At 36.9% G+C, this 23819-nt stretch overlaps 1 protein-coding gene across 6 annotated transcripts in view; it reads right to left on the bottom strand.

The window, feature by feature from the left end:
* col4a6 (collagen, type IV, alpha 6) overlaps window positions 1-23819 on the bottom strand; it is a 157469-nt gene that overhangs the window by 55110 nt on the left and 78540 nt on the right. For 5 of the 6 annotated variants that reach the window (XM_077229510.1, XM_077229512.1, XM_077229511.1 and 2 more), the window contains 7 exons: window positions 10391-10525; window positions 9727-9771; window positions 9529-9645; window positions 9126-9185; window positions 5274-5351; window positions 5105-5140; window positions 3367-3408 (listed from right to left, as the gene is read on the bottom strand). In XM_077229510.1, coding sequence (XP_077085625.1) covers window positions 3367-3408; window positions 5105-5140; window positions 5274-5351; window positions 9126-9185; window positions 9529-9645; window positions 9727-9771; window positions 10391-10525 — 513 coding nt within the window. Of the gene's footprint in view, window positions 1-3366; window positions 3409-5104; window positions 5141-5273; window positions 5352-9125; window positions 9186-9528; window positions 9646-9726; window positions 9772-10390; window positions 10526-14815; window positions 14891-23819 lie in introns of those variants that run through there. The other variant, XM_077229514.1, reaches the window with a different exon arrangement.

Genomic DNA, 23819 nt, shown 5'->3' with positions numbered 1-23819 from the left:
ATATGGCAAAATAAATAAAAACTGTTTTAAAAACATTTGATCTGACTCAGCATGTACATGGACCCACACACAATCTCGGACACACTCTAGAAAGCATCTTACTTATCAGTAAGGCTCTAAACATTTCATCGATTGTTATTAAGGATGTAGCACTGTCTGATCATTTCTGTATTTTCTTTGATATATTGATCTCTCCTGCCATTGAAGCTAGATCTGTGTCTGTCAAGAAGAGATGTTTAAATGAGAACACTAGTGCACTATTTATGAAGGCTATATCTTTAACACCAAGCATATCTGCTGATTCTGTTGATTTTCTCCTTGATTCTTTTAACTCAAAAGTTAAAAGTGTAATTGATGATATTGCTTCTGTGAAAGTCAGGAAGAAGAGTGGCAGACAAAAAGCACCTTGGAGAAACTCAACAGCAGTGCAAAATATGAAAAGATCATGCAGAAAAGCAGAGCACACATGGCGGAAGACAAAACTTGTAGTCCATTATAACATCTACAAAGACAGCATTCATGCTTTCAATATGGAACTAGGCAAAGCTAGACAGACTTTCTTCTCAAATATTATAAACAGCAACTTAAACAACACACACACTCTTTATGCTACCGTAGAGAGACTGACAAACCCCCCAAGCCACATTCCCAGTGAAATGCTCTCAGACAGCAAGTGCAATGAGTTTGCTTCCTTCTTCTCTGAGAAAATCAATAATATCAGAAAGGTGATCAGCACATCCTTGAGTTGCGCTGGGGTCAGACAGATCAGACCACATCCTCAGAAAGTAGTTACTATGTCTGATTTCGAAGAAATTGATGGCAAAATTTTGGAAGATACCGTACAGGACCTTAAAACATCAACCTGCTCGCTTCACGCAACCTGCTCTCTTGTTTAGAAGCAGATTTCCTAGAAGTGGTAAATGCCTCACTTCTCTCTGGGAGTTTTCCAAACTCCCTGAAAACTGCAATTCTAAAGCCCTTCCTGAAAAAGAGCAATCTGGATAAGATCATATTAAACAACTATAGACCGATCTCAAATCTTCCTTTCATAGGCAAGATCATTGAAAAAGTGGTCTTCAATCAGCTGAACAAATTCTTAAGCTCGAATGGATACTTTGACAATTTTCAATCTGGTTTCCGATCGCATCACAGCACAGAGACAGCGCTCATAAATAAACTATATTCGCTTAAATACTGATAGAGGCAAATTATCAGTACTTGTACTACTCGACCTCAGTGCTGCATTTGACACTGTCGATCACAACATACTTCTTGACAGGCTGGAAAACTGGGGCGGGCTTTCTGGGATAGTCCTAAAATGGTTCAGGTCATACTTAGGAGGGAGGGGTTATTATGTGAGTATAAGTCTGAATGGACATCCATGACATGCAGAGTCCCTCAAGGCTCAATTCTTGCACCCATCCTATTCAACCTGTACATGCTCCCAATGAGCCAAATAACGAGAAAGAACCAAATCGCTCATTATAGCTATGCAGACAACACACAGCTCTACTTAGCCCTATCGCCTAACAACTACAGCCCCATTGACTCCCTGTGCCAATGCATTGATGAAGTAAACAGTTGGATGTGCCAAAACTTTCTTCAGTTAAACAAAAACAAAACTGAAGTCATTGCATTTGCATTTGTCATTGCAAAGATGAAGTTCTCAAGGTGAATGCATACCTTCAGTCTAGGGATCAAACAACTAAAAATCAAGTCAGGAATCTTGGTGTGTCTTTAGAGTCAGACCTTAGTTTCAGTAGTCATGTCAAAGCAATAACTAAATCAGCATACTATCACCTGAATAATATTGCAAGAATTAGATGCTTTGTTTCCAGACTTAGAGAAACTTGTCCATGCTTTCATCACCAGCAGGGTGGATTATTGTAATGGACTCCTCACTGGCCTTCCCAAAAAGACCATAAGACAGTTGCAGCTCATACAGAACGCTGCTGCCAGGATTCTGAGCAGAACCAGAAAATATGAACACATCACACCAGTCCTCAGGTCTTTACACTTGCTGCCAGTTACAGGATTGATTTTAAAGTATTATCACTGGTATAAAAATCACTAAATGACCTAGGACCTCAATACATTGCAGATATGCTCACTGAATATAAACCCAACAGTCACTCAGATCATTAGGATCACATCAGCTTGAAATACCAAGGGTTCACTCTAAGCATGGCCAGTCAGCCTTTAGCTACTATGCCAGCCGCAGCTGGAACCAGCTTCCAGAGGAGATCAGATGTGCTCCTACAGTAGTCACATTCAAATCCAAACTCAAAACACATCTGTTTAGCTGTGCATTTACTGAATGAGCACTGTGCCACTGTTCGTTCGACAGTTTGTACTGTATTTTATTTTTTATTCTAAACTGTTTTAATTATTCTGATTTCTTTTGATTATTTTAATTTCTTCTATGTAAAGCACTTTGAATTACCACTGTGTATGAAATGTGCTATATAAATAAACTTGCCTTGCCTAATTTTCCTCAGTGTGAAAAGATGGATCTCAAAATCATACAGTCACTGCTGGAAAGGGTTCAAGTATTCAAAAGATGCTGGAAAACTGAAGAATTTGCAGGACCTGAAGGATTTTTCTAAAGAAAGGGGTCATTTTTACAAATGCAGCTATTTCTTTTGTGTTGTGGACTATATGTAAACATCTTTTATGTAAAATATCATATTCAGGACAGAACTAAATTAAAAAATAACATGCATTTTGTATGATGACATTTTACCGATTCTGCAAGGACTATGTAAACTTTTGAGCACGACTGTATATGCTAGCGTACTAATTGTTGACGAATTTTCACATTTAGCAAATATAAGCATTTAGATTTACAGTCTTTCTTTTCCAAGAAAGAGAGCAAAGATATTGATTAATTATCTTGCACTACACAGACTTTCTTGTGCAACCAGCCAGCAAGTACAACAATATGGTAAATTGACTGTGAAATAATTAAACCCAAATTACCATTTGAATAACAAGGCCGTGAGCCAAACGATATGATTGGTTTCAACAGGTAATATGTCATCACAAGACAGAAAACTGTGGTCATAAAGAATTTTTTGGGGGGTCTTTAATGTCAGAGACACTCAGAGAAGTGTTTGTTTATGGTGTTGTTAGGCCAATTAACCACCAACAAACACATGCAATCATATCAGCATAAAGGCTTTCATTAAAACATTCAAACAAACACACAGGACTCAGCTAGATAGATCTAAATCTAAAATGCATCTTAAGTGTTTATGGAAAAAATATGTTGACAGTATTTCATGAAATTAGCACAACACCTGAACCTAATGATGCTAATGGGGAAAACTAAAAGCAATTGTGTGTGGAAACCTGCTAAACCCATACCTTTTCTCCTGGCTCCCCTTTGTATCCTTGACCTCGACTTCCCTGTAGAATAAGCAGAGACATTCAGCAAACTTTTATGTACGGTTATTTTAGCCATTCTGGAGTCAGGGGTCACTTTCACTAAATAAAATGTGTTGATACTTACAAATTAAATCAGACAACTATAAAACTATGTAATGATTGCATTGTTTACTTTAAAGGTGCCAGGGTTCTCAAGTTTGATCAAAAGCTTGGAGTGAGATCGCATGCGGTTAGGGGAGGAGCCCTAATGGAGCCCCGCCCCTACCCATCCCCGCCCCCCAATATTACCCATTGTACATAATTAACCAGCACAAATTGAAATTATAACAATTGGTAAATCTGATAAATGACAGAGAAATTCATCACATAAAATTAATATACACTTTAATGTTATATTTCAAAATTACAAATATACAAAAATTACAAAAACATAACAAATTGCTCCAAACAGTTTGGAAAAACAATTCTTTTTGCATTTTGAATGTGTCTAGTCGAAATGGTATAATGATTTATTGTGTGGTGGGACATTGTGAACAAATGGACATATTAGAGTATTAAGGTGTGTGTGTGTTTGTGTGTGTGTGTACACAAAAGTACACACTCCAGCTTATGAAATGTGTTTTGTGTTGTAAGTGTTTGTTGCACATTTTGATGCCTTGATAACAGGGGTAGGGGGCTTAATGGAACTAGAAAGCCTATTAATACAGTATAATATATCATTTAAAATAAAATTAAGAAATACATCTTCATTCCTTCCCATATCCACAAACATTTCCCTTAGTTTCAGATACCGTAAGCTAGCCAAACTGAGCCAAAGCTTCTGGCCTGGTTGCAAAGTTGTTTTGACTGCATCAATAATAATGTATACGATGGGCTATATATTAAATGTTCAAGCCTAAAAATGTTAGACGAGCTTTCTTCCTTATCTTACCTTCTCCATCACGATGTGTGTTCGCGCGATGTTGTTGGTTACCTAGTAACGAACGTACGGTGGCCGGGAATGTTCCGTCAACTTCCCGTGTGTTCGCACATCTATGTTGCCTACTAACGAACGCAATCTGGCCAAGATGCGTGCGGCAGGAAACTTCAATTTGTGTGCCTGCGCCTCGTATACAACGTTATATATAAAGCTTGCAGGACAACTTGGTTGGCATTGCCTTTTCAGCGTGAGAAATACACGGTGTGGCATGTGAGCGTGTAAACTGGTTGAATTGCGTGTCTCACGGCCAATGCGTGAAACTTGAGAACCCTGGGTGCTCTAAGCGATGTTGGATGACGTCACTTCTTGTTGACGTTCGAAGTATTGTCAAAGAAAACGGAGGCTAGCTAGACTCCTCATCCGCGCACTAACCCCCCAAACCCCACCCCCAAATCCTTATTGTCGGTTATTGGCTGGAACAGTTTGTTATGTTTTGTGGTGCGGCTTAGCCCAGTTTGTTTTTGTTGCCGTTTTTGGAACCTGTGGTGTCTACAGAGACCGCGTTTTTTACAGTGTGTTCAGGGGACAGGCAGCTAGCAGATAGTGAGGAGATGTTTGCTTGGCCTAAAAAACGCGTGACATCGCTTGGAGCACCTTTAATTCCAAGGCAAGTGCTCAAAAGTACATAAATGTTTGCACACTGCTCCCTGTCTGAAAGGAGGATAAAGTGTTAAAGATGATAGGATGATGTGACAAAACATGCAATTTCAAAATTGTCCCTTAGACATCTGAACTTACTGCAGGTCCAGGAGGACCAGGTGGACCAGGTAGACCCTGTGGAGGGAGGCAACGGTGAAATTACAGTCTTTATACAGTAGGTAGGCAGATAGTGCATGAATAAAAATATGTGATAGAAAGATAGATAGATGGATGGATGGATGGATGGATAGATAGATGTAATACATACAGGATATCCATCTGGACCTTGGGGCCCCATTGGACCTGTAAATCCCGCTGGACCTGGAGGGCCGTCGGTGAAAAATGGCTAAGGATTTTACAAAAATGTGTATTTAAAAAAAAGGCAACATTTGGTATTTAGTCATAATCAGCTGTATTCAAAGTTTTCTGAAGCCATGTGATATCTTTGTGACAAACAGTCATTAGTCTATTTACAGATAATCTTCACCTCTAGTATGCCATTATCTACTACAACTAGATCAATGATTCAGTTGAACTTGAGATGTGGATTGGTATAAATCATTAATGAATCACTCAAACAGCTTTGTGGACTGGATCCACTGATTCATTGAAAATATTCAATCGCTCATGAATTGGACACAGCTTCTTTTCTCATAAACATGTTATAAAGAGCTACAACGGATGTCAACATTTTCAGTAAACAATTACATTTTAAAATGAATATAATCTCAGCTATAAATCTGCTTATAGTTTCAGAAATAAGGCAGCTCTACTTAGGGTGATGGTGTCATTATTCAGGTCAATTCAGATTGAATGTTGATTCAGGTTAGTTCAATAACGGTCAATGTTGCAAAGTTCATACATTTTAAAACGACTTTAAAAGTTTTTGTTTTCTTATCCAATTTATTGGATGAGGATAGTGTCAGTACAGAGAGATCGATAATATTTTCTGAACATTAATAGTCTCTTTACACATGAGTTAAAAGGGTCTCTTTAATGATGGTTTTATGTTTGTTTGTTTTTTTGTTATTTTGAAGTTTTGAAATATTTCAAAATTAGCACAACTAGTCAATGCATAAACCTGATTCACTCTGCTTATTATAAGTGTTTATATTTTAAACTTGACAGGGTGGTTTTCACAGGAAATTGCGTACATTTATTACTTGCCAGTGCATGTCTCGACATATCCGTAAATAGAAAAAAAAGTGCACGACAGAGCTCCTAATATAACGAGAATTAACATTGGCTTGGTTCTTTAGAGATGATGAGAATATTTGAAATGATGTAAAAGCAACAGAGATGGTGCTTTTATTACTCAACAGGTGAATCAGGTACAACCCCATTTCCAGAAAAGTTGGGACATTTTGTAAAATGCAATAAAACTCACGATCTGTGATTTTCTTAATTCTCTTGAACCCCCTTATAACTGACAAAAGTACAAAGAAAAGTTTTTCACTGTTTTCACTGACCAACATACTTATAAAAATATAAACAAATTTTGATATTGATGGCTGCAACACACCAGAAAAAAGTTGGGACAGAGGCAAAATAAAAGTGAAATGAATATAAAGGTTAGATTATCCAACTCTTTTGAAACAGTCCACAATGAGTAGGTTAATTGGTTATAGGTGAGGGTATCATGCTTGGGTGAAAAAGGAGCTTTTCAGTCTTTGCAAGCAAAGATGGGTCAGTCTGTGTTGGGCAAAGCAGGAGACCTCCGTTGAATGTGAGAAACCATCATGCTATGCTACTCTGTTAAATACAACCACATGTACTCAGAAGTACTTTAGAAAATAATTTTCACTTAACAGTCTGACGCTGCATCAAGAAATGCCACTTAAATCTCTGTTACGCAAGGAGAAAGCTATACATCAGTTCTATGTGGAGATGCCGGCGAGTTCTCTGGCCCGAGCTCATCTCAGACGGTCTAGATAGTCGCGGCCCACAAGGGGGCCTCAGCGAGCTCTTTGACGGGTCACGTCATGTTTTGAAAAGTGTTGAACAGTGAGCATTAAAGCAGCAGTCCGTAACTTTTTTTGTATTAAAAATTTACTAAATTTGTATAATGAGCAAGTACATCATGAATCCATTTTCCAAACCGTGTTTTTGTCTTATCCTTAGTAACTATGGTACACCTATAATAAGTGTTTATATTGGGACTATTTTACACTGGTTCGGGTCGTACCACTGCGGTGTAGCCCAGTGCTTGCGTGACATAAACAGAGAGAAGTTGCTCTGGCTACAATGTTCTCCCGCAAGACGCATTATTCTGTTAAAAAACGCATGTTTATTAATCGCTAGAGCGCCAAACGATCATATTACATTGGCTAATTTTATTCACGATCCCCTGGCTGACCAAAAAATGGGTTTTCAACGAGGTCCCAGACACCAGTCATTTTGTTATAGCCTATATTAATTAATTTTCCCTACACAGTGCGAATACTGATATTTTTGTTATTGCATTTTGAATAGGGCCAATTAATAGGCTACTCCTAGGCTTACGTTTTTAAATTACAAATGGCCCTACTGATGTTTTTGTTATAGTATTTTCAATATTATACGCTATTATTTGTGCATAAATATATGTCTGGTTATAGTAATTAACATACTGTTTGTTTAGAAACAAAACATTTTGTCATCCTTGCTGCAAGCTTACAAGAGCGAAAATATCATTAAATGTGAAGGGGGGCCCTAAAAGTTTCTTGGAAAAAGGGGGTCTCAGACAAAAAAAGGTTGGGAACCACTGGTCTAGAAGACAGTTCAAATGTGTGCCACATGAGTCACTGTTTCACCTTGTTTTGGGGAAATACAGATATCGGGTTCTCAGTCTCAAAGACGAAAGGGACCATCCAGATTTTCATCAGTGACAGGTACAAAAGCAAACATCTGTCCTGGTATGGGGGTGCATCAGTGCAAGCGGCATGGGTGACTTGCATTTGTGTGAAGGTACCACTGACATGGAGGCATATTATATTAGGATTGTACAGAGACATTTAATGACATCAAGATGACATCTTTCCTGGGAAGCAAGACAATGCCAGGCCTCATTCTGCACATGATAAACTGAGTGGTTTCTAGACACAAAACCATAGAAGGGGGGGCCTGCCTGCAGTCCAGATCTGTCTCTTATTGAAAATGTATGACCCAGCATGAAAAGGAGAATCAGGCAATGATGACCACAGACTGTTGAGCGGCTGTCTTGTATCAGACAAGATTGAGCAAATATTCCACTAGCAAAACTGCAACAATTAGTATCCTCAATTCCTAAATGATTCAAAAGTTTAATTAAAAGAAAAGATGATGTGAAACAGTGGTAAACATGTCTCTGTCCAAACTTTTGTGAAGTGTGTTGCAGCCATCAAAATCAAAACGTGTTTATATTTACAAAATAAAATTAAGTTGGTCAGTGAAAACATTAGAAATATTTTCTTAGTACATTTGTCAGTTAAATAAAGGTTCAAGAGAATTAACAAATCACAGATTCTTGATTTTATTGGATTTTACAAAATGTCCCAACTATTCTGGAAATGGGGTTGTATTTTATTGAACAGATAATATGCCATATGCAGCTCTCTTACAAAAGGTCATTGTAAATAAATTATCTAATGTAAAGGGTCATATATTCACAAAGGCTCACACAGAGCTGAAGCACAACCAAAACAATATTCTTCCACAAAATGCATGCAGTTTAATCACACTAGAGGGCCAAAAGTTACATAGTGTACCTTTAAACATGTTGGTGAGTAAATAATGTTTTATATTCACCGGACAACTACAGCTCTTTTTAATACAGCTCTCAAATGTCCGTGATCAATGCCCATATCAGCCCCTCTTTTCATTAAAACAGCAGAAAAAGGTGTTAACCTTACATGCGCTGCACACACCTGAGAAGATTTAAAACCCTCAGGTAATATAAAAGATGCATGAGGTGTTGAAAATGACAGAGGGATTTTCCCAGAGAGGTCTGAATTCCACACCCAGATTTACAGCTAACTCACAACACATATTATTAACAGGGTTGTCAGTACATGCCACATGTGGATGTGTATGTGAGTGTGTACATATAAAATGTCGGCATGTGTGATTTGCTTGGGTTTCATAAAGAATGATTGTAACTTACTGGTTTTGGAATAAATATATAATACGGTTCTCCTTTTTGACCCTTTGGACCACTGTATCCCTATAATCAAGTAAATAAAAATAAAAAACACATGTGAATATGAAAACTATAGATCTATATTTTTATATTATTAAAAATACAGATATATTGTTATAAACAAACAATCAGTAATGACATCATTTTCACAGCTATTAAATAGAATAAAAAGCAAGTATTACACTAATAGGCAACAGAGCATGCAACTTGAGTCAAAAATTGTTTATAGACACTGCCGTTAGCACTTGATAAGATGATTTCTTCATTTAGTAAGTGAAACTGCTACTTTTATTTAAATTGGTATGTATTTGATGCTAAATCCCTAACCCTAAACTTCTTGAAATGCACATAAAGCCCTTAAACTTACAGGAACTCCAGGATTACCAGGAAATCCATCACGGGCTCTGTCACCTGGGTCACCTCTTGTGCCATTACAGCCATCGAGACCGGGGGGTCCCTGGGGCCCCACTTGACCAGGGTGTCCCTGTACAGCATGGTAAAAACAGCTTAGTCAACCATTTTCAGAGAAAGGTGAAATTATGGTAGACAAGAACTGTATACTCACAGGAACACCATCATTTCCAGAAAACCCAGGAACACCCATTGGGCCCTGTCAAAAAATCAATAAAAGACACCAAAGTGGCATTTTGAGACCTGCACTCCCTCAGCACCCGATTGCAGCGTGGGAAAAGATTTGATGGGTGAGTGCGGGTTATGGGAGAATACAATGATTTGCAGGACATTTCAAAATAGAAATATCTAAAGATAAAATATCTAAAAACAAATAAATTGTTATTCATCTATTGCACAAAAGCAACAAAGTTTTAGGTGAGTAAGCTTGCCTTCCCCTGTCTGCTGCAGCTTCTGATTGCTTTTAGAGGGAAAAGCTGCCCGTAACTACTGGTCTAGGATCAGTTTTATCTGTAATAATGACATATTGGCGAAACATTTGGCAAGCGATCCAGTGCGTATTTGTGTTTGCGCTCTGGTGAGCGTCAAAGGATTCTATTTACAACGTGTTTTTGCAGCGTTGAGCAACGTAGCCAATCAAAAACATCTTTTGATTTCTTGAACACAATGGCCAATCAGAGTAAAGTTAGAAAATCTCTATTCTGTACCAACATGTGCACTACACATTGATAATTAATATCCAGTAAGTGTTTTAGCAAAGCAGAAACAGATATCTGTTGTAAATGAAAATTCCACTACATATGCCAAAATAATCTGACCTTATCTCCATTTAGTCCAGAGGGCCCTTTGCGTCCTACATGGCCCTTTTCTCCTTTGGGCCCAACTGGCCCCGGGCTCCCAATGAAACCCTCAGGACCACTGATGCCCACTTGTCCAAGTTCCCCAGGTCGCCCCTAGATGGATACAAAAATGGATGTAACAGTCACAAATACAGATGCCTCCTTAAAATGAATTGCTATGTTGTATTCATCATTTGTAAGTCACTTTGGATAAAAGTGTCTGCTAGATGAATACATTAAAATGTAGCATTATGTTTGAACATAAGGGAATACACAAACAAAAAAAACCCTACAATTACATCAAGTTGTTACTTTAACTATGCACTTTTTATGGCAGAAAAAAGTTATAAATAATCAGTAGTATTTCATTATTGTGTGTTTTAGTAGAGCACATTTTAAAAGTCAAGATATAAAAAAATGACTTGTTTGTAATTACCACTGGTAATACTCACTGCTGACCAAATGGTGGCGACACAATCCAGCATTTTAAGTCAATGCAGCTGGTCTCTCTACATAGAGTACATAATATTTATTGATAGAAGTATTTAGCATTGCTTCTGAAAGGGCAAGTAAGAAATGAGTAAGTCGAAAATTATAGCTTCTTATTAGGCTACGTATACTTTTATACTGGATATGATTGATCATTAAAACTTTTTTTAGATATATTATTTTACAATGCATTCTCTTCACTGTATGTACATGTATAATAAAATAAAATGACACAACCCTGTCTCTGTTTGTTAAATGTCAGTTTTAATTATCAATAATGTTTCATATTTTTAAAATGAAAACTAAAAGAAGCAGGGCTGTGTTTTATATTTCGTGTTGTTATAAATATGCAGTGAAGATTATCAATGTGTGTTGCCTGAACCACATTTGCAGGCAGAGTAGTGTTATTACATATTTCGTTAATTGTTGATGAAAAGAGGCAGAGTTGTGTTTTATACCATATTTCGTTTTATTGTTGCTTAAAATATTCATAAAGAGATGACCGGAGTAGCCAGAGCGCGCTGAGTGACGCGTTCAAGAACGCACTGTTCCATTTGCAGAATAACCGGACTCGCGTCCTCTCGTCCTCGGGAGTTCGTTCTCCTTAGTCGAACTTGGCAAGTCTGAACTAACAAGGACGCAAGTCCGAAGTTTGCGTACTTGGTATTGACAAACGGCCTATGTAAAGCCCACATATTTTGAGTGACTTGGGAAATATAGAGCAATGTTTCTTAACCAGGGAGCTGGGCCCACAGCAAAGTTCTGAGGGTAGTGCAGGATGATGTAAAATTATATAAATTGATTAATTATTAATATATTAAAATAATCAAACTCTAATCTAAATCAAAATGCCAAAAACAACATAAAATAAAGATAATCTTAAATCATATCAATAACCCGCAATATCTGTTTTTAACATTTTTTTAAACGTTTGGAATCACAAAATTAATCTTGGTTAATTATTGAATCTTCCCTTTTGGTTGCATTGAGCTACCACCCAAAACAATCTAGCACGTTAGCAATTGCATAATAATGTGCTAATAACCATTCAGTACACCTTTGCAACCATGCAGTAATACCCCGGTAGCCATCCACAACACCCTAGCACAGGTGTGTCCAATCACACAAACTCATCGCTTCGCCTCAGAAGGCCTTTATTAACCCCGAAGCTGTGTGGAGATCGTTTATGATGGATAGAGGCACTTTTATGAACTTCAAAACAGAAACAGCAATTCACTGCCATTATAAAGCTTGGAAGAGCCAGGACAAGAATGTCTTATACACCTAGGATGACTTAAGGGTGAGTAAATCATGGGCTAATTTTCATTTTTGGGTGAACTATCCCTTTAAGCTGCAGTCGCGCTAAACTTTGAGCACACAAATGTATTCGCATACCTATGAATGAAAGTCAATGGAATGAAAAGTGTTGCGTCACTGTCCCTTTAGAAGTTGCTTGTAATCCCGAAGACCTTTATTAGCTGGTACAGGTGTGTTTAATAGAGTGCTGCAGGGATGACGTATGAGTTAATACTTGGAAATGAGTTAGCATTTTAGCACTCCCATCTTCCTGAAGTCAATGAGGGTTTTAATACGTTTTGGATAGATATTTTCACGTTTTATCCTACATCATAAAATACATCCCTCTTTATGATTTTTTGTTGTTGTTGTAGTGTTTACTTGTCTGGAAAAAGGTGGTTGCTCACAAGTAGCTAAATGGGAATACAAAGGTTGTCGGGGACATTAAATATTATCACACCGAACAGGAAAAGTCATCATCACACTATAGTCTGCTCTCATGCTCTTGCAAACTATTATCACTCGATATTTCATGGAAAATGTTTTGTAAATAAAGATTGATAGAATTGTCAGTCTTGTTTATAGCCTATGGTTAGCTTTTTACAGCTGCCATTTGTATTTAGGCTTCAAAATTCTAAATTCTCCTTTCTTAATTTGTGAAGATCATGATGATGAACAAAAAGTCTAAAAATCATAAACTTTTGTTAGTCACAGAGCTTATTTTCTGCAATAATCCAGAAGCCAATGGAAAAATCCTCTTGGGTTTTGTCGAGGGAACCAGGGTGAACCAGTGTTCCTCTATTCTCTATTAGCTCTGAGGCAAGGAAGAAACCCAGCCCTTAAGGAACAGGAATGGACGTGGATTGATGACTTTGCACTTCAGAAAACATAAAAATCTAATTGTTTCATTTAAAGGGACATTATGTAGTTTTTCAACCTTCATAATATATTTCCAAGACCCTTGAGATGGTACATCGACTTACAATAGGTTGAATGACACGTCTGCCGTAGCCTGACAGTGTCTGTATCGCTTTTACTGGCACTATGTAACTTCGGGTTTCGGGTAGGAACCCTAACACAAAAAGAACTACAAAATTCGACTGCTTTTTACGGCATACCTCACTTCCCCCACTTCCTCAAATTCTGACGTGAGAGCCCAACTAGCGTTTGATACCCGTCTTATGTTGTTGTCATGGCCGAAGCAACAACTATAAGGGAAGGCGGCAAACGTTTTGTCATAGGAGACTAAAAGAAGAAAAAGGGAGAGTGACAAATTAAAAGGATTTTGTCCAAATTAAAAGGATGATCGAGGATCAATATTGGAGAGAGAGCAAGACAGTTTGAAGACGGTGAGAGTGTGCGTGCGCGACACCGGCTCTCTCTCTCTATGCTCGTTCTTTCAGTAACATGTTGTAACCCTGTCACAAGCAAAGCAGTCAGTCATCTACAGTATAAAGTGTTTATAAATTTATAAATAAATCAGGGAGTCAGGGAGCTGACTACCGCGCGAAATGTAAAAGGCTGAATAACATGGCTGGCCATGTTACGGAATCTATCTGGTCCTCCGTTTATCTTCATGAATCAAGTAATGCTAGTAGAGTAGCGAATTATCAATCTGGTAGCTAGTAACGTTAAACAATAACATGCTAGTTTACAATGGTTATAATAAATAATCTTTCAGGTTAACTATCCTAATGACTGCAGGCTGATAGTCATGTTTGTTTATTTATTTTTCTGGTGAAAGTGTCTTGCCTCAGGCTATAAATGCAAATCGATTTTCAAAATTGCAATAATCATGTCTAACATCATAACGGACATTGTTACAAAATAATGCAACGTACATGTAACTTTATTGATGTCATCTGGCATTTTGTATTGTTTACATTACACTCAAAAAAACAAATGAAATTATACACTAGGCCTAGGCTATAGGTTATTTACTTGTAATTTAGCTGCAATCATGTAAAAACGTTATAAGCCATCAGAGACGCTCTGCGTGAGTGGTAGGCTATTTACGACAGTAACGTTAAATACAAGTACTCTACAGCGACTCATGGGGGCGTTGTTTGACAAAAACGGAATTCCTGCATGGTGTGCCTTTAAGGTAAGTGGTGCGACCACTGTCGACCAGCGAGTCGACTGTTCTGATGATGATTTGAACTGCATTCCAACACCAAGGAAACACAGGAAATGCACTGGACAAGTGGGACTTCTTGAAAACCACTATAGCATTCTTCTCTATAACCACAAGCCATTACAAGACCATGATCTGCTCTCATCTGTCTCCTTCACACTCTGCTTCATATTTCAACTCGTAAACAACGATATTAACAACACGAAGATGGAAAAAGAGACTTCCAACCACATTAGTGCGCACTAGACTGCTTTGTTTGTTGCACAAATCTGCCTCCTCACAATGGACACAATAGAACTCATTCTACCTTTTTAAGCCAACCAGTCTTAACTTCCTTGCCTGGCTAGTGAGCAAGCACCTCACTTCCTGTCGGAACGTCCAACAGAATCCATGAGCCAACAGATTCCCCCGGCTCAGTCCTGTTGGCTCTGAGGATTTGGTAGGAACCATTGTTCGTGGGCAGCGAGGCTCAGGCCTGATTTTACCTGTCGCGCCATGTGTTCATCGGGAGCGGTGATGGAAGCAGCATTAGGAAACACATCAGAAAGGGGTAGGGTGCGGACGGAGTGATTCAGCCTTGATAACCAAATTTCTCGGAGTGCACCACCCTGCATGTAGAAGCGAAAGAAGCAGCAGTGCCAGGCAGACACCAAAGAAAACACACACACGCACGCACTGACTCAGCAGTCTTTCTCTTGTTCAAAACTTAACCATGCAGGCATGCTAATGTGATATATGAATGAGTCACAGTGTGTTTAAGTGTGCGTGCAAAATGTATAAACTGCTTGGCATCTAACAATTTAATGATTTTGTGTGAGACCTTCATCATTAAATATCTACTGCTTTGCTTCTCTATTAACTAATTGTGCAGGGTACCGTAAACAAGACTGCGCCCGATTGGATGAGATCGTTTATGTCTGTATAAACATACTGTATACTGTATGTATATAACATGGAACGTCCCCATAACTTCCACTTAAGTTCTTTAAAAGTTTAGTAAATGTTAGGACAAAACATTCATAAAATAATGTGTATGAACGTTCTTATAATGTTAATATACTTTATCGTAATATTGAAAAAAAAACATTGTCAGAATAACATTCTCAGAATGTCCCTGTAATGTTATTTTATTGGCTGAATGTTTTTATAATGCTATCATAAAATGTTCTCGTAATGAAGAGAGAAAATGTTGTGAGAATGGAACATCCTTGCAATGTTATTTTTACTGGAAAAACATTCTTATAAAATTGAGAGAAAACGTTCTTAGAACAACATTCTCAGAATGCCTTTATGATGTTATTAATATTTTCTGAATGTTTTTAGAATGTTGCATAAAACGTTGTGAGAACAATTTTAATGAAACGTCCTTACAGTGTTATTTGTCCTATAAGTCTAAGTAAATTTTTGTACAGTGCTTTTTACAATACACATTGTTTCAAAGCAGCTTTACAGAAAATGATGAGGTTATAATGTTTATAATATATTAAAATCTTTATGCCTTATAGTCACATTAAGCAGATTTACAGCTCACAGAGAACACCTTCAAAGTTATCTGGTCTTTAAAAAAGTTATCAAAACGCGAACACAAAAACATTATTTATATATTGTTCATGGAGAAATATGTTCTTGGATTGTTCTGCCCTGACAGTCTTGTCAGTCTTGGCTCTGTTCAATGTTTGTGAAATCTGTGAAGAAGAAAAAAAGATTTGAAAAAATAAATAAAATAACAGATGTGACAACGGCTATTTAGAGGTCGCATTTTTTTCCATTTACCATTTTGGCTAATCAATTATTAGAATCAGAAATTATTAAATAAAGCTGCACACAAGAAAAACTTGCACATTTTCCATACAAAATAGATCCATGAAAAAGACATTGAAACATAAAAACTCCATAAACTATGTGTACGCAATAACAATGCTGGAGGCAAAGAATAAAAATGATTAAAAAGATAGTTGGAGAGAGAGCGCTATGCATACACTAAACAGTGTTTTGCAATCTACCAGCATATAGGTCATAAAAATTACACTGTTGTAACCTCATATCAGATTATACATCTGACATCAGATGCCATCATTATATCTTATGCACAGATATATATGTATATATAGTCATATTACATGCTGGCGTGGATATCTGTGATGTGTTCAACCTTGTAAGTGTTTTATAAATAAACATTTTTGCAGTGGTACTTACATATGATCCCCAGTAGGGGACAGTCTTATTTCCAAAGATACTGAAGTTTTATGCAAAGAAGGTGCGGTTCATAACCAAGACATTTTCTAACAACTATAACCTGTTAGGTCAAGATATCACCCCAGGGGTCAAAAGTTACAAGAGCCAAAAGTCATGTTGGGGTGAAAATGACCTCTCACCTCCTTTAATCTCATTATGAATGTTTTTTTTTTTGCCTTAGAATAACAGCAGAGACAAGGATACAGAATGCAAACATATAGGAAGTCTAAATATTTTACATCTAAATGTGAAATCATCAGTCTTGTTAACTTAATCTAAGAAAGTACACTTGGTTAGTCTAAACAAGTAAGGATTGTTTACACTTCTGGATCAACACGGCACCTGGCTGTTCATAGTAAGTGCGTTTACATACACTTTAAATGATAGATTTCAGTCAGACTAAAACAATAATTCATCATGAAAATGTTTTCCCAGAAAACAAAAATATGTTCTAAGAAAGTTTTGCTAACGTTCCCATTTAATTATGGAATTACTATGGAAATGTTCTCTGAATCTCTCTCTCTTTTATATATATATATATATATATATATATAGTAAGAAATTAAGAAAATAGTAAGAAAAGCTGCATTATAGCTTCAGCTGCGAGGTTTCTCTGAATAACACAGATATATGCGCATGTATAGCTGGCTAATGAGAGCGCTGTAATCTGGATCTGTATAAAAGGTGTTTATTGTGAGAACTGGTGAGAATGGCACACTTGGCATTGCTCGAGGATTTGGCGAGAAATTCATGTGCTTACGAACGTGTTGTGAATTAGGTGGATAATTTTAGTGAGAAGTTCTCCTGTGTGCACAAGTACGAAATAATCCTCGCAATTATTAGTGATTGAGACCCCCTGTTAGCGGAGTTAGTCCAACTGAAATCATACAAGTCCATACTAGTTTTGTCCACCACGTGTGTTATCTAGACTCCAGTTGGCCTCTGCATTGTGTGCAAGACAAAGGTGACATATGACTATGTGAAAAACCTTTGTAGTTTGATTATAACTGGCTGCACATGTAATTCCACTTACCGACCCAGCAAGCAATAGCCGTCATTTCACCGTCTAGGTTAACAAGACCCGATATATAGTCCGGCAATGAGTAACCCACTTCTAGCCAAAACAACCTTAAATTTGGTTACATGTATGTTTTTGTCAACATAACTTGCGAAATGTATGATATTCCATCATGTAAGCAAAGACAACAAATGATTACAAGGTGTTTGGTTTCATTTCTTTGACATGTTCTATGAGTAGCCTGTGTCTCTATTCTTGGGCAGGGTAAGACGTCCATTAAATTTTCACTGACTGCACAAATTTTGCCTGGTTTTAGCCTAGACGTCAGGGCTCTGTATTGACGGTTGGCCAATAAATGTCTTTTAAATCCAAAATTGTTTGCTGGGGAGGCAGGAAGCAGCTATGTGTTTTTTCCCCCTCAAACATGTCTCTCTCTAGTCAAGATGTTTGGTTAAACCATCTGTAGCCGAAACACGACTCACGTTTGTTTGGATTGTGTTTGAGGCGAACCCCTCTTAAGAAGAGCGATAGGTTACACTGTGATTAAACAGACAACAAAGGGGGATAAAAATGTGATGCTTCTAAAAGTTAGAAAGAGATTGTAAAAGTAATTCATATAAATTGAGTGATTTAAACTGAGTCTTTTGAAGAAAAAAACACTCGTGTTTTGGTGGAGATTTGTGTAAATGACCTTTAAATTGAGGGACAGAAATCTCTCAGGTTTCATTATCTTCCTTTATGTTTCAAAGATAGATTAAACAACATGAGGGTGAGTAAATGAGGACAGAATTTTGGGTGAACTATCCCTTTAAGGAACATAATCTTACCCCTTTTCTAGAAAACTACAAATAGGACGGTCCTAAACATCAGTTCTAAACATCACAATATGAAATCAAAAAGAAAGAAACATCAGCATAAACAGACACACAAACACTTGCAATGCTATTTAACTGTGAGAATTTGTGTATGTTGGATATTTATTGTCTACTGTAACATCTGGGATACGTGACTTGTGATACGACTAATGTAGTGTGCAATGCAAGAAAAATAAATGTCATATTGTGCATTACATTACATACTCACTATTCACCACCACTGTATTCAGACAACGTGTCTTTTTATAAACCTAACCGAGTAAATCATGTTTTAAGAGTGGACAGACTGAGTAAAGATGGCTAAAGTGGTCACATATGCTCTGCACACATGAAAGCCAGTGTTGCTTTTCTTTGGCTGCCCTTAACTCAACCATTATGTCAGCATCCTACAACCTCTGACCTGTCTGGAAGCGGATGTTATTGGTCCAAATGAGACCAGTATGGGCGCCTGTTTTTGTTGGGTGCCTGACCAAAGAAGAACGCTCTAAGATGGCTCATCATGACTGATGTTTGTCTTTAAGGAGGGTTCTGAGACAGCTGGAAACAGATGCTTGAGGAATGGCCTCATGCAGGCAGGTGTATTCCTTTGACGTATATGTGTGAGAACTATGGAGGTAACACTTTTTATGAAGCCTCACTGATTCTTGAGACATGAGACAAAACATGCCCAATTGCAATTAGTTTTAAAACAGCAACATTTCCACTTAATCTGGTGTGATCACTAGAATGTTCTAAACAACAGTGTACAATTTCATTTGATTTTCTTTTTAAAAAAATCTAATTTATGACACTACATTTCCCCTCACTACCACGTGTCCACAGATCACAACTCAATACTTCATACAGAATAATATACACACTATCTTACAACTGCCAAACTTTTGAATGGTAGTCTCTTTTTAAAAATAATGCATTCAATTGATCAAAAGTGACAGAAAAGATTTTGTTACAAAAAAAAAATCTATTTCAAATAAATGCTGTTCTTTGAATGTTCAATTCATCAAAGAATCCTCAAAGAATCCTTTTTTTGTTACCATGGTTTCCATAAAAGCACAACTGTTTTCAACATTGATGATAATAAGAAATGTTTCTTGAGCAGCAAATCAGTATAAGAATGATTTCTGAAGGATCATGTGACACTGAAGACTGGAGTAATGATGCCGAAAATTCCACTTTGACATCACAGGAATAAATTGCATTTTAAAATATATTAAAACAAAACAGTTAATTTAAATGGTAATACCATTTTACAAAAATTACTGTTTTGATCAAATAAATGCAGACTTCTAAAAGGTTTATTTATATAATTTACAGTCCCATTTAACCATTTATATCATGTGCACAGTATATACTGTGTGTGTATGTATGTATGTATGTATGTGTATATATATATGTATGTATATATATATATATATACATATATATATATATATATATATATATATAAATTATACTATATATATATAACTATCTGTAGTGGCTTATAAAACAAAACTAAACTAAACAAAACATTTGATACATGTGGCATGATAGATGTTTACATGCAGCAATGTGTAACACTGGTTAGCTTTTTCTTATGGTTCTTTCACATACCTTGCCGCTAGGTTTGGATAGGGTTTCACCTTGCAGGTATGGTAGTTTTTATGTATTAAATTTCAGATTCTATGCAAAATATAAAGAATAAGTCCTAATGTATGTGTATTTAAGGCAAGTCAAGTTAAGACTGCTATTTCTTTGTCCCTCAATCCCTTCAACTCTGAATGCTATATCTTATGATTTAAGCTAAAGCTTAACATTATTTTGCATGTTTTTCCCCTTAATGATGGTGCAAATAAATGTATGGTTAACTGGTAAACTGTCCTTTTCTCTCTGTGTTTTTATTTTATCCTCCTCTGAAGCAGACATTCCCAGTACGGCTGACTGCACTTTTTAGAGCTCACTCACTTTGCATCGCATCACATTGGCTCCTGTTTATTTTGGGGGCCAGAGCTCTATTGGTAGTGGTGAAGTCAGGCTCAAAGATGGTTTAACCACTCTGGCCATGTCTTTTGTGTCAATGGATTACAGGAATCAAAGCTAATGGCAGCTAAACAACCACATCTATTTTTTTTCTGCCCTGGACAGTGACTGCAGCTCAATTCAAACTTGACACTGTGCCCACTTTGAGTCAGGGTTGGGTGCATTGAGTTGCAAGGGTTCGGACATAGACAGAGCAAGGCCTGGGTCACAAGGTCTCTGTCACGGGTAGACTGATGTTAAACAACGTGTGTTGCCCTGAGTGTATTGCTAAATGATGACTCAAGGTCAGAACAAAGAGAGCTATGAGTCTGTTCTTCCAATAACTACTGTATCTTCCTCCACACTTGACAACGAAATTAGACTAGCAGACTAAAGCAAGTTGAAACATCCTGTTCTTTCTTGTATGGTTATTTTTTTTGCTATTCATTCCGGTGGAAAACCCTGCATCACTTATATGCAAATAAATCATGTTGTATGCACATGTCAATGTTTATGTCAGGATAGGATGTGGCAACTTTTGCCTTTGTTTATCCTCCTGCTTGTTTAATCAGAGTTTTGTGGTTCCAAATTTAAATTTAAATATAATGTCTTATTACTGTCATGTAATAGTACATGGAAAACATGCAGGTGGCAATGACTGGCATGTGTGAGCTCATGCTCATAAAATACATCTCTCATCTTGTAGGTGTGAATGGAACACAAATAACAATAAACCTGACCTCGAGAGCAGTTCTGTCTTGCGTGCCAACATCTAGGCATACTTCAGGGAAGATGGAACGGATACGGTATGAACCACGAGCATTCTCTGTGTGAATGTCAGTCTGTGTCTGTGTGGCAAATGTTTACTCTGAACTCTCAACAGAAAAAGAGAGGGGGGGGGGCAATAATAAAATGGCAAATGCAACTGTATGGTTAATTAAAATGAAAAAAAAAAAAAAACTGTTAAAGTTGCACTACAGTTTTTTTTTTCCGGATTGGTACTTTAGCAAATATGACCATTTTGGAAAATATGACCACTTTTTTACTGTCACCTGCATTACGCAAAACAGCTTCATCTCATGCGAGTTTACTATTCATTTCATTAGGTGAAAAAAATATGTTTAGCACAAAAAAAAAGAAAAGTAAAAAGTGCTTATGTGCTTAAGGTTTGTGATAAACATTAAAGGGATGTTTAAGATTTGAGACATACAAACTCCTCTCATTTTGCTTTTATTCGTCATCTTAACAGACTGTGTTTTATATAGAACGTCATTAACCAGTTTGTTTGATTTCGGTATGTGGGTGTTAGTGTGCTGTGGTTTGACCGGCATCAAATGTGCCTGTGATTCATGGAAAAGTGATATTTGAGAAAGCCATTAAAATAAAACTACTATGTGCAAGTGTGCTAAAGTGATGGTGCCTATTCCAGACCCTCATGGTAATGATACTTTGATGAATTTCTAAAACACTTTATTTGCCCAAACATTCCTGCAATTGGCATCTTACCACACATCTTATGATAACAATTCATGTTCATCACAACATCAAAATACACCTATACATGCACCACAGTTCAAAACTTTGGAGTCAGTATGATTTTTGTTTAAAAGTTCTTAAAAGAAGTATTTTATGCTCACCAAGGTTGGATTTATTATTTGATCAAAATTACAGTAATCTGTGATGGTAATGCTGAATTTTGAGCATCATTACTCCAGTCGTCAGTGTCACATGATCCTTCAGAAATCATTATAATATGCTGATTTGCCGCTCAAGAAATATTCTTATTATCAATGTTTTTTATTATCAACCGCTGAGCTTTTTTACTTTTGTAGAAACTGTGATGTGTTTTTTCAGGATCCTTGATGAATAGAAAGTTCAAACAGCATTTATTTGACACATACATTTTTTCTAACAATGCAAAAGTTGTAGTTATCTTTTCATTGATCAATGCAATGCTTCCTTGCAGAATAAAAGTATTCGATCATTTAAAAAATCTTACTGACCCCAAACTTTTGAATAAAGTGTATTTTCTCAGCATTAATTTCTACTTCTAGCATCCAATGAAATGTCCTTGTTTTTCAAGAAATGTTGAAAGCGGAACCTAACTGAGCTACTCATTTGTGCTTCACAGAACGTTTATCAGTTCGGACCAAAAATAGGTCAGCGCAGCGCGAGCTACTCGACACCGTAACTGCACAGAACTTGAAGATCTATTGAAGAAAGCCATTGAATTTACCTCAGAATTAATAACATTGCTGCAAGATCTAATGGGAAGCATTCAAATTCGGTGAAGAGTTTTCAGTTTTAAACCAGAGATATCAGATCAAGCAGCACTGACGTGGAAACCAGGAGAAACAAGAAGGCTTTCGGTCCAAAATCAGCTACATTCACCACAGATTATATGTATTAATACACTAACTGTAACCATGGTATTGTGGCAGAAATAGTCAAATGCATTCAAGTATTTCACACATAGTTTTTCAGCACTTCAAACTCTAATATTATCATATTTAAATGTTATTTTTAATGTGATGACCAAAGCATTATTTGTTCATCCTTGAAATATTGTCCCCATTTATAAAAATAAAAGTTTCAAGATGTAGAAAAACTCACACTAGTTTAAAAAACAACAACAACAACAACAAAACATTAAATTACCATTGTAATCAGTAGGTGGCTGCAGAGAAGTGCTTATTAGCTTTTCCCACTCCCTAATATATATATTTTTCCACTCATTTTATCTACATCTCAACTCGAGCTCAGTGCTTTATTGTCAGCCCCCTATGCTACCAAATCAGGGGCTGGCACCACTTTCTGTAGAACTAGTGGCTCTGGTGCTGCTGCCCTCAAATGTTAGCCTGGAGCCCTGTTATGTGAAATTCATAATGTAGGCTTTTGAAAGACCTTGCAGTAAACATATCAGTAAAATCAGCAATCAGTCATGGCACACTGACTGGGTGTGTGGGAGCAAAACTCAACAGTGGCTTGGATCAACTCCAAAGTCACACCGTTCTAGAGACACGTTCTTGGCTCACATCTCTGTTATTGGCAATCTTAAGTGGTCTTGAAATCTATATCTACAGGGTATAAATATTTCTATTCCTGCTCTAGATGCTAGCATTGTAAAGACTTGTAGTTTGCCAAATAACTTCTCTTGCACTGTGTAACTTCTTGCCAGCATGTCTCTAAGGTGGGGATAATTAATCTAGATTCTAAATGAACTATTTTCCTTATTTGTTCCTTATATGCTTTTTTTAGCATAGATAGTGCAAATGACAATGCATTCAATTTTGATTTGTTAATTTGCAAACACTAAAATATGATGTGTTCGTTCAGTCAGTGTGATATCTGGTTTAAGCATTA

This window comes from Siphateles boraxobius, unplaced genomic scaffold, assembly GCF_051911475.1.
Source record: "Siphateles boraxobius isolate OS27281-9 unplaced genomic scaffold, OSU_SipBor_1 130, whole genome shotgun sequence".
Classification (NCBI taxonomy): Eukaryota; Metazoa; Chordata; class Actinopteri; order Cypriniformes; family Leuciscidae; genus Siphateles; species Siphateles boraxobius.
The sequence above is the reverse complement of the archived record's forward strand: the minus strand, read 5'-3'. Positions and strand labels throughout refer to the sequence as shown.